This window comes from Sminthopsis crassicaudata, chromosome 1, assembly GCF_048593235.1.
Source record: "Sminthopsis crassicaudata isolate SCR6 chromosome 1, ASM4859323v1, whole genome shotgun sequence".
NCBI classification, from domain to species: Eukaryota; Metazoa; Chordata; class Mammalia; order Dasyuromorphia; family Dasyuridae; genus Sminthopsis; species Sminthopsis crassicaudata.
Window position 1 is genome coordinate 499,538,641 of NC_133617.1, and position 12,380 is coordinate 499,551,020.

General features: G+C 30.8%; 1 protein-coding gene across 1 annotated transcript in view; it reads right to left on the reverse strand.

Annotated features, from left to right (window-relative positions):
• Window positions 1–12,380, reverse strand: part of SNX2 (sorting nexin 2) — a 57,953-nt gene that overhangs the window by 19,901 nt on the left and 25,672 nt on the right. The window contains exons 3-7 of the mRNA XM_074281509.1: window positions 10,757–10,920; window positions 9,231–9,297; window positions 9,093–9,136; window positions 6,800–6,941; window positions 1,825–1,903 (exon numbers count right to left, since the gene is read on the reverse strand). Coding sequence (XP_074137610.1) covers window positions 1,825–1,903; window positions 6,800–6,941; window positions 9,093–9,136; window positions 9,231–9,297; window positions 10,757–10,920 — 496 coding nt within the window. The remainder of the gene's footprint in view (window positions 1–1,824; window positions 1,904–6,799; window positions 6,942–9,092; window positions 9,137–9,230; window positions 9,298–10,756; window positions 10,921–12,380) is intronic.

Sequence of the window (12,380 nt, forward strand, 5' to 3'; positions counted from 1 at the left end):
AAAAATCACTCAAAATTTTCTCCTATTGGAGCTCTTGGCTGTCTCTCTCCTAGATTTTAGATATCCTATTACATCAATAATTGCACTGCAGGTCTCTAATGACAAGGGTGTTGTCAAGTGAGGAAGTGAGGATGAAGTAGTGAAGGAGAGAGTAAATTTCTTTCTCCCTATCCCAGAGAGGTAAATAATTATTCTGTTTCAAAGGATGAATTCAGATTCTATGGATGATTTTCTTATTTGCTATCAAGAGTCACTGTGCTCAGAACTGTTCCTTACCTCAAATGACTCATAGAATGTGTCTTGCTTTAAGGGTATATCAAGGGTGTAATCAACTTTTCAGTCAAAACCCTTTAATTTCATGAAGTTTGATTAAAGATGTTCTTTACACTTTGTAAAGGAATAACAAAGTACAACCAGACTTTAATACTGTTGTCTCTGTTGTATGCTTTTTATGTTACTTGATTTAATAGACTGAAAGAAAATAATTTGACAATATTTTTTTCTGATCAATTCTCCCTTTTTACTACATCTATTATCCTATGATTCTATTCCTGATAGCTAAGTACTTTGCTCTGATTCCTAGCCCCATTTCCAAGCTCTGGTCCTTGATTAAGTCAAATGGAGCACTAATAGTTCAGCTTCTAGTCCATAAACAGTGGTCCAGATAGAGGGCCTAGCCTTTTCTGGTGTTAGCTACATCACTTCCTGGTCCTATATTCTTAGAAGGGTAGGAGGAGGGGGAGAGAGAGAGAGAGAGAGAGAGAGACAAAGGGAGGAAGAGGGAGAGAGACAGAGAGACAGGGAGAGAGATGGGGATGAGGGAGGTAGAAGGGGGGAGAAGAACGGAGGAGGGAGGGAGAGGGAGGGAGAGACAAGGAGAGTATATGTGTACACTAGAAACCACTTTTCAACCACATTATGCACTATTTAAGAAAATGAACCTCCTAATACAATAAGAAGGGAGTAAAATGGCATAAAGAACATCTCACTTTTCCTCCACATTAAAAGTTGACTATCCATCTCTTTTAAGATACAAGTCAGATATTTATAAGTTAAGAAGGAACCATTTATTAATCTTTAGGCATTCAATTCCATTATTATAATACAGTACTGCTTATAAAATGATTGACAGATAAATAATTTCAAAATACAGATTAAATTCCATTATAACAAACTTCAAAGAAGGATATCCAAATCCTGTCATTTCTACATACTAGCCAAAGTAAGCATAGTATCTAATAGTAATTTAAAAGCAACATTTTTTAATTCAGAGTTAACAATGCTTAATTAAACTTTCACACTCAAACAGCCTTATACACATAATATGAAAGGAATGGCATGGTGCCAAATTCTTTTGTCAAGTTTTCATTTGTTCCCTAAGAATCAAAAAACTTTACCTAACTTTCAATTTGTCTTCCCCCCACCCCCTTTTTCTGAGGCTGAGGTTAAGTGACTTGCCCAGGGTCACACAGCTAGGAAGTGTTAAGTGTCCAAGACCAGATTTGAACTCGGGTCCTCCTGAATTCAAGGCTGGTGCTCTATCCACTGTGCCACCTAGCTGCCCCTCAATTCTTCTTTCTAAAGAAAACTGCAGATTTCTCTTATTTTTCTTGTTCCAACTGATTCAGGAACATCTTCAACTATTTGTATATTTGTACAATATGATACATAATTAATCTTTGGTGCTAGTCATTGTATTAAATACAGTGCTATTGTCGTGGGACATCGGGTTTAATTTAGAAATACTTGTTTCATTATAAATACTGCAATGAGGTTAGATCTAGTTTGCTGAAATAATGAAATAAGAAGATATAAGAGTTTTACCTCTCAAGAGCTGCTCTCCTTTTTTCTACAAATTCAGTGGACGATGAATCTTCTTTTCCAACTTTTACTTTTGTCATGCCTTTGAAGATATTAAGTAAGTTTTGAATCAATTTTCTAGTATTTGAAACAATTTTTATCACAACTAGTGCAGCAAGGAATTCTTTCCTCTACATTTAGGCATTACAACCAAAAATACAATAAAACTTCAGTAAAACAGGAAACACACACAAGGCTAGGCTTTAAAATTAACATTTAAAATTTTTACATTAACTACCATTGTTTTCTCATATAAATAATTAATTTAACTATGTTAATATATTAACATTATGAGTTAATGAGTATCTTCCTTCTCTCTCTCTCTGCAGTTATACAAACCTATAAACTAGGTTGTGCTGCATTTTTGTCTACTGAAATAGAAGTATACTTAAAGCATTCTGCTTTAATTACTGTTCTTATATAAATAAAAATCTATTTGAGATTTAAAGACATAAAATTGAATTTTAAATCAGAGAATTAAGTTTTCATTCTTATGTAATATTTAAGAATCTTGTCTAGAGATATAAAAAAAGTATATTTTAGTGTCTTCCTTGCCATAGACTTTAGGATGAATTTTTTTAATAGTGAAATTTTCCTATTAGATGTTATAGTTGGTATATTAAAAATAGCCTAGGATAAATTTTAAAGTGTTATAAAATATTAGTTATTATGGTTATCAGAAATGTTTTTCTAATTGTGGAATCTTTAGAACACTAGGGATTCAAATTAAATCAATAATTGTTCAAAATTAATTTTAGTGCTATTAAAAAATGGATTCTCTTTTGTAAAATGTAAGAAAAGAACACAGCATAAACTGTAACTGTTCTTAGTAATTAGTTTACTATAAATATAATTTATGTAGTTTAACGTAATTTACTAAGTTTTAGTCCTAGCATAATAGCAATTTCTAAAAAACCTAAAATCAATTAAAGTGCTTAGTGATAATGAAATGGTATATAACAGTCAATTAGGAATAGGTAAAGAATTAATTATTTCATAAAACCTGATGAGTAAATTCATCTGACTACAATAACCCTTCTTTTTACAAGAGTTTCTCTTTTCCTCTTGTTGTATATAAAAGGAACAATTATGATTTGTTTGCAAACCAATCAGTTAATAAAAATGTTGCTACTGTTTTTGTGGAATAGCTTTTAGAGACTAATAATAAACATTATTATGAGAAGAAACTCATGGACTTAAGATCGACACAAAAGGGTCCACGATATAAAAATAGTTAGGAATCCTTGGACTAGATACTCTATTTATATCTTCAGAACTAGTTAAAAAAAAAAAAAAAAAACTTCAGAACATTTCAGCTATGTAATACTTAAGCAAACATTATTATACTTATTCAAAAGAATAAATGAGAATCCTGGGAGATGACTATGAAACACTACATAGAATTCCCAATATCCCTATTTTTGTCTGCCTGCATTTTAAATTTCCTTCACAGGCTAATGGTATACTATTTCAAAATCCAATTCTTTTTGTACAGCAAAATAACTGTTTGGACATGTATACATATATTATATTTAATTTATATTTTAACATATGTAACATGCATTGGTCAATCTGCCATATGGGGGAGGGGAGTGAGGGGAAGGAGGAGAAAAATTGGAACAAAAGGCTTGGCAATTGTCAGTGTTGTAAAATTATCCATGCATATATCTTGTAAATAAAAAGCTATATATAGAAAAAGAATGAATGAGAATCATGTTCCTTATATTTAAGAAGTTATTTTTATCATCTCACTATGAGTATTATAAGAAAAATAATTTGGCATGCACTCTCTTAAACACACAAACTTTACTGTAGTAAAGTGAAGATATACTCTTATGAACACTTACAGCAAAAACAGGGTATTCCAAATATCTTAGTACAATGTATGATAGCATAAAATTGCACTAAGATTTTTGGGATACTTAGCATATCATCTGTACAACTAGGAGGATAATTAATGTTTGAGGACATACACCTATTTCTTAAAAAAATTCGTATCTATCTATTTATTTATTTATTTTTATTATAGCTTTTAAAATACTAAACATAGCATGGGTAATTTTTCAACATTGACCCTTGCAAAAACTTCTGTTTCTATTTTTCCCCTCCTTCCCTCCACTTCCTCCCCTAGATGGCAGGTAATCCCTTACATGTTAGATATGTTAAGGTATATGTTAAATACAATAGACATATATCTATTTTAACTAATCCTTAAACATGAAGTACCCTAATTTCAATTTAGGATTCTATCAAATATAAATATATCACATAACAACTCTACAATTATGTTTTATATACTGTATCTTTAGTTTAGTTTTATTTTGGGGGGAAGTCTATTATTAAATATTAAATACGGTAGCAATTTGCTTTTCCTAAATGTAAAAGCAAAATAAAACAAAACACCAAAACCATGCAAGAAGAGATAGTAAGAAGAATTTTATTTATAGACAGTATAAAATAACTGGGAGTATATCTACCAAAACAAACCCACAAATTTAAAAAAAAACAAAACTTTTTTATACAAATAAAATCAGTTTTTAATAACTGGAGAAATATTGATTGTTCATGGGTAAGAAGGATCAATATAATAAAAATGATAATTTTACCAAATTAATCTATTTATTTAATGCCATTTCAATTAAATTACCAAAAAACTATTTTTTATTAAATTAGAAAAATAACAAAATTCATTGGGAGAAGAAGTAGTCAAGGGTATCAAAGCAATTAATAAATAAAAATGTAGAGAAAAGCAGTTCAGCAGAATCAGATATTAAATGATATTATAAAATTATAATTATCAAAACTATCTGATACTGCCTTAGAAATAAAAAGGCAGATCAATAGAACAGAATGTACACACAATTTACAGCAACAAATAAATATAGTAACTTTGTATTTGACAAATATAAAGAATTAGGTTTTGGGGATAAGAATTAATTATTGGGTAAAAATTGTTTGAAAACTGGAAAGCAATATGGCAGAAACTGTGCACAGACTGGTATTTTACAACATTACAACATATAAAATGTGTTATCTGTCAGAATTATGAATAGGTGAACAATTTATGAATAAAAGATAAGAGCAAAACTGATCATTTTGATTACATTAAATTAACAAAGAATTGCACAAACAAAACAAATGTAGGCAAGATCAGAAGGAAAGCAGAAATTAGGTGGGGAGAGCTTGAAAGAATTATATAGATAGTTCCTCTGATAAAGGTCTCATCTCAAATATATAAAAAACTTTGTCAAATTTATAAGATCATGGATCATTTCCAATTGATAAATGGTCAAAGGATATGAACAGGCAGTTCTATAATGAAAAAAATCAAAATAATTTATAGTCACATGAAAAAAAATGCTCCAATCATCATTAGAGAAATGCAAGTTAAAACAACCTTAAAATATCATTTTAAATCTATCAGATTGGCTAAAATGATTGAAAGGGAAAGGGACAAATGCTAGAATATGAAAAAATTGGGTCAAAAACTCACTGTTGGTAGAACTGATCTAATAATTCTGAAGAGTAGGGAATTATGCTCAAAGAGCCATACTCTTTAACCTAGCAAAGCTACTATAGGTCTGTTTCACTCTTTAACCTAGAAATGCTATTATATGTCTGTTTCCAAAGATGATTACAGAAAAAGGGAAAAGAACCTACAGGTATCAAAAGTTGTGGTTTGGGGTAAACTTGGGACCTGATTATCTACTTCATTTGAATTTATTAAATATCCTCTTTATTCCTGTGTCATGGATTATAAAGAATTGTAAAGAAAAAAGTAAATCAACGAATTACATCTCAGGATTGTCAAAACTTATTTTTCAAATCAAATTTTTTTTAGGTGAGTCTACAAAAAGGACTAAATTAAATTTTTGGCCAACAAAATGAGAAAAAGAATTTAGTGTGCTAGCTTTCAACAACTCTTCACATAATTTATAAGTCAAGGAACAACAGTACAGTAAAGTCACTAAAAATTCATGATAGAAGGTACTTAAATTTCATATATGGAAGAAGGTATACATCTACAACATGTTGCAAAAGGAGAAAAATCAAGAAGACCATTAACTAGATTATGAGGAAAAAACTAAGTGGATGCAGCATCACAAAATGCAAAGAACAATGGCTCTGGAGTCAAAGAACCTGGATTCAAATTCTGTTTCTGATGATTTACTACGTTAATTTGAGCAGATAATTTAATTGCCCTAGAGATCAGTTTCTTTATTTGTAAAAAGAGGGGAGAGGACTAGATGGTCTTTCAATCTCTAGAAGAATGATAGATTCCATAATAGAAAGGATGTTCTTAAACATCAATGATATTAGTTTCCAAAATTATAAATGCAGTTGATAAAATCCAACCTGCTTTCAAAAGTTGCAAATCTAAACTAAGAAAAACACACACAAATATATTCAGCAAAACTGAATATGAAAAAGCTTAAATATCAAGGTGTTGGAATAAGTAAGAAAACAGAGTTTAATCAAATATACTTTATATAAGAGGCTAGATCCTCTAAAAGCAAAATACTGCTTGGGTACTAAGCTACACACTTCTTAACAACTTTTTCTGGATGTTAGGAAATTCCTGTTTATAACTGACCCATTTCCACAATTATATTTTGTTCAATGATTAGGAAAAGCTTAATGATTAGAAAAAGCAAAACTCTCCAATTGCTTCTAACTTAGCATAGTCTTATTAAATATTGATACCTTAGCTACATCAAATGCTTTATTTAAGTAATAGAAAGTAAAACCATAATTATTTGTTATATATGCTAAAACAGTCCTACAGACTCTATCAAATGAAATACTTTATTCTACATTTATAACAAAAATTTGTTTTTAATGTTTGGGGAAAAATGAATATAAACATTAAAGTATTTGTAAAATTCTGTAATGACACTTATTAACAATTTAAATATAAACTTTCCAAATTTATGCTTACCTACAATACTCTTCTCTGGAGCTGGCGGCACAATATAACCAACATGTAAGTACTTTGTGGCTAATTTGCTGTGCAATCCAAGAAAGTCGCTAAACCTTCTTTTAACTGAAAATTCATTCTTATTAAACATGGACAGGGAAGTCTGCCAAAAATAAGAAAATAAAGAATTTAAGATTAAGTATTAAGTAGATGAATTGAGGTAAAAATTATATTCTAATCCCAAAATCTTGGATATCTGGGTTTGTGAAACACTAGACTACTATAGTCATTTACTACTATAGTAATCAAGTATTTGACAAACCCAAAGAGATTTGGGGACAATAAAATTACTACTTAACAAAATATTCTGGGAAAACTAGAAAGCAGTTTGGCAGAAACAAGGTATAGACAAACATCTCACACCATATACCAAGATAAAGTCAAAATGGGTACATGATTTAGACATAAAAGGTGGTATCACAAGCAAATTAGGAGAGCAAGGAAAAATGTACCTGTCAGATTTATAAATAAAGTAATAATTTAAGACCAAAAAAGAGACAGAAAGCACTACAGGATGTGAAACAAAAGTTTTTCCTTACATCAAAAGTTTTTGCACAAACAAAACCAAATGCAGCCAAGATGAGAAGGAAAGCAGGAAACTGGGGGAAATTTTATAGTAAGTTTTTCTGATAAAGGCCTCCTTTCTCACATATATAAAGTACTGAGTCAAATTTATAAGAATATAAGAGATTCCCCAAGTGATAAATGATCAAAGGATATGAACAGGCAGTTTTCATAAGAAATCAAAACTAACAACGGTCGTAGGAAAATACCAATTAAAACAGTTCTGAGGTACCACCCCACATCAATCAGACTGACTAATGTAACAGTAAAAGAAAATGACAAATGCTGTAGGGGATGTGAAAAATTAAAGTACCATTAGCAGAGTTGTGAACTGATTCAACCATTCTAGAAAGCAATTTAGAATTATGCCCAAAGGGCTATAAAACTGTGCATACTCTTTGATCTACCAATACCACTATGAGGTTTATAGTCCAAAGAGATTTTTTTTTAAGAAAAAGGAAAAGGACCTATGCAAACAAAAATATTTACAACAGCTCTTTCTGTGGTGGCAAAGAATTGGAAATTGAGAGGATGCCCATTAAATGGGAAATGACCAAACAACTTGTGATATATAATTGTGATGGAATACTATTGTGCTATAAGAAATGACGAGCAAGATGATTTCAGAAAAACTTGGGAAGAGTTACATGAACTGATGCAAAGTGAAATGAGCAGAATCAGAACAATGTACACAGTAATAGCATTATTATAATGATGATATAATGAATTAGTTTTTCAACAATAATATGATTCAAAACAGTTCTGAAGAGCTTATTGATGAAAAATGCTATCCACCTCCAGAGAAAGAACTGATGGAGTCTGAATGACAGACTGAAGCATACTTTCTAAACTTTATCATTCTTGCTTTTTTGGTCTACATTTTCTTTTGCAAATGGCTAAAATGGAAATGTTTTACATCACTTGCTGTGAATAAGTAATATCAAACTGCTTGCCTTCTCAAAAAGGGGGGGAGGAGAAGAAAGGGGAGATAGAATTTGGAATTCAAAATTTGAATGTTAAAAATTTTTGCTTACATGTAATTGAGAAAAATAATAAAAATAATGCTTAGAAGACCCTGCAAAAAAAAATTACATGCTATAGTACTTTCAAATAACTAATAAAAGCAAAATAAGTCAATGTTTTAGAAAAAAGGTTAGAGACCACACCCTGTTTTGCTTAGAAATTTAATAGTATTAAATGTTCTCAAACCCTTACACGAACTGATGCAAAGTAAAGTGAGCAGAATCAGAAGACTATACCCAGTAAAAGCAATATTGTACGATGATCATTTGTGAATGACTTTTTCTCAGCAATACAATGATCCAAGAGAATCCCAAAGAATTCAAGATGAAAAATGCTATCCCTGTCCAGAGAAAGAACTGATGAAGTCTGAATATAGATCAAAGTATACAGCTTTTTAAATTTTATTTTTGATGTTTTTTCTTTTGATCTGTTTCTTCTTTTATAAGTAATATAGAAATGTTTTACATGAGCACATATACACATATATAAAACATCAAATTGCTTACCGTCTTAAGGGTAGGGGTAGTGAGGAAAGGAGAAAAATTGAAACTCAAAATTTTTAAAATTGAATGTTAAAAATTGTTTTTACGTGTAATTGGGAAAAATAAATATATATATATTTTTAAATGTTGTCAAAACATTGCTAAAATGATGCAGGAAGACTTACCTTTGTTGTTACTCTATATGCCATATAAGCATTCATGCCATCACCTACAAGACAAGTAATAAAATAAGTATTAAAGAAGATTTTTTTGAAAAGAAAGTAAAGAAAACATATATAAAAATAATAAAAATATTGCCTCACCAACTTTCTCTGGGTCTGAAACACCAATTTCTATATCAAAAACATCTCCATTTGCTTCTTCTTCAATCTAGAAAAGAGAAATTAGTAGTACTAGTGGTCAAATTCTAATTTATGTTAGACCCACAACAATCTGGATCATGATTAGGCCCAATATAAGAACCAACATAAGCAGTTGTTTTATGTTCGTGACAAATCCACTTGAAACTTAAAAAAAAAAAAAAAAAAAAAAAAAAATACTGTTTCATTTCCTCAACTATCCAGACCTTGCTTCCTTCCTTTCCTTCCTTTCTTTGCTCTAAGTGTAAACAAATGATAAAGAACTTTGTGCTTCTTTTTCATAGAGATTATATACAAAAATGCAGGCTTTTTATAATTACACAAAGCCTTAGGTCTTTTCATAATTAATATTAAAATCTACAGCTATAAAATCTGTACTGCTTACGGTCAGAGGCTAAGAGTTTTACCATACCAATTTTCAGAAAATGTTATACTTATAATGAACAACTTTCTAGCTTCTAGATTTCTCTGCTTTCTAATAAGCATACATTCTCCCTGGAGGCTGATAAAAGCCAATAAAAGTGTGTAGTATAATAAGCAAATGTTTAAAAAGCATAGCTAACAATATACCAAACAAAAAATGATAAATTTCTGATACAAGTAAAAATGATTTAAAAAATATTATTATGAGTGACAATTTAATCACTGCCCTTGCACTAAATGATGGCTTTTTATTTTTCATAATAAAACACCTTTCTCCCTCCTATATGTAAAAAGGATTGTCACTCAAAACAAAAAATGAGTTACTTTCTTATCTACAGTTAATTCTCAAATATCTATTTCTACAGTAAATGTTTTTCTAATGTAAGCACATATTTTGGACATCATTTGAACTTTCCTTTCTTAAAGTAATGTATTTTAATACAAGAATTAATCTTTAAAGTTGGGCAAAAAAATACACATTCAATAACCATATCTTATTTTTGACAATAATACATAAGGTTAAAGTTCAAGTATTTATAGGCACAATTTTCCTAAATTTAAAATTCAAGAAATAATGTGTTTAAGTGAATGGTACTATTTGGAAACAGAAAGAAATGAAAATCATGCCTCTGAAACCTATCAATGACTTTGGGCAAGTCATTTAGCCAGCCTTTTAATCATGTAACCTCAAGAAATGTCCAAGAACTAATCTAAATTATAGATAGGTCTTTTACATATTTTCATAACACTAAAAATCAATAATAAGACTTCCTTACATTGGCAAATCACAGTTTAATTCTCTCTCTCTTGATTTTCTTAGCAATCCTGTTGGAGAAGCATTAATTCATTTTAAAGATGATAAAAGGCGAGGCTCAGAGAGACCTGTGGTTTGCCCAAAGTTCATGTCTAAGGTTTCAGGGTCAAAGGTATAAGCTCAGGGAAGTCTAAAGGAAGCCTAAACTGCAGAAGGAAAATAAAACTGATAGTTTAACATAATGATCTACATAGCAAAATATATTCTTAAGTTATAAAACTTTATTCAGTACCTCATCCCTAGATCTATCGAAGATCACAGGAGCAGACATACTTTTTGACTCAATTCTGGGTGTCATTAATGTGGTAGGTGTTATAGGGGTGATCGCAGGAGAAGGCTCAGGAGAAAGGATAGGTTCCCTTTCTGGACTATCCAAAGAAACTTCTTCTGTGGCTTCTAGATACAAATTAAGCAAATTAAGAGGAAAAAATACTGAAAGGAAAGCTTATAATTCCAGTACAGTTTATTAAACATTGAAAAGAGCTAGAACCTTGCCCACAAATAAATATGCATAATAAGAACCTCTTAAGTTTACTATAATAATTTTAATTAAAAAATAATTTCCTTATGTTTCTTTCTATATAATTTACCTTAACTTTACAGTTAATGATTTAAAAAAAAACCACAAAACAATATGAAATAATTCCCCAAGTCAGCTCTCAATTTCATACCTTAACTGGAGGAAATAAGGATAAGGATTAAAAAAAAATAATAATTTTTAGTTGGATTTCTAATGTGGTTTCTCTGTCCTGCATGAAAACCTTCAAGGAGAGACCCTCATCTCTCTAAAGGTAACCAAATTATACTTCTAATAAGGAAATTATTCTTTATATTAAGTCTAATTTTGGTTCTTTGCAACTTCCATTCACTGCTTCTGATTTATTGTCTAGAGTCAAATTAAATAAGTCTCTTTTCAGTAATAAAGTCCTTAAAATAATAGAACAAAACCATAAGGCTTCCCTAAGACTCATCTTCTTTTTGTTAAATCATTCTAGTTCCTGCAACGGATTTCATATGATAAAATTTCGAGGCGTTTCAACGTTCAAAGTGTTTATCAGTCCTTTTTTTTTTTTTTGCTGAGGCAATTGGAGCTAAGTGACTTGCAGGGTCACATAGCTAGGAAGCTTTAAGTGTTTGAGACCACATTTGAATTCAAGTCCTCCTGACTTCAAGGCTGGTGCTCTATCTACTGCACCACCTAGCTGCCCCTTATCAGTCCTTTTTAAAACCATAGTTCTGAAAAGAGAAAGGTTACCCATTTATATAATGCCTGCTGTGTGCCAAGCATTATGTTAAGTGCTTTACAGATATTATCTCATTTGACCTTTCTATTAACCATTTTATTGCTGAAGAAATGGAAACAGAGGTGAAGTGACTCAACCAATGTCACTTAGCTAGAAAGTGTCATAAATGCTGCTGAAACTCATGTATTTTTCCCTTTCTGTTCAGGTGGTTTGAAGTAGACGCCAATGACATATTCATGTCTCCATTCCCAATGATCTTCACCCAAATAAAACCCAGTTCCTGGATTTCCTCCCATGAGTAAACTTTTTAAAAACTATTTGTTTTTCCCCTGAATTTAATAAAGAAAGAGAAAGAGTGAAATATGGGGGGAGGGGAGAAAGGGGAAGAAAAAAAGCACATATGCAGGTATATTTGAGAGAGAGAGAGAGAGAGAGAGAGAGAGAGAGAGAGAGAGAGAGAGAGAGATTGGGAGGGAAGGGAGAAAGAGAGAAAAAGAGAGAAGGGGGGGAGGGAGAGAGGGAGTGCACACGAGTGTACTCTAGTACCTATGGGAAACTACTCATTTCTATTTTATATAGCTTGCTTTTTTTATTTCTTTAAAGCAAGTACAA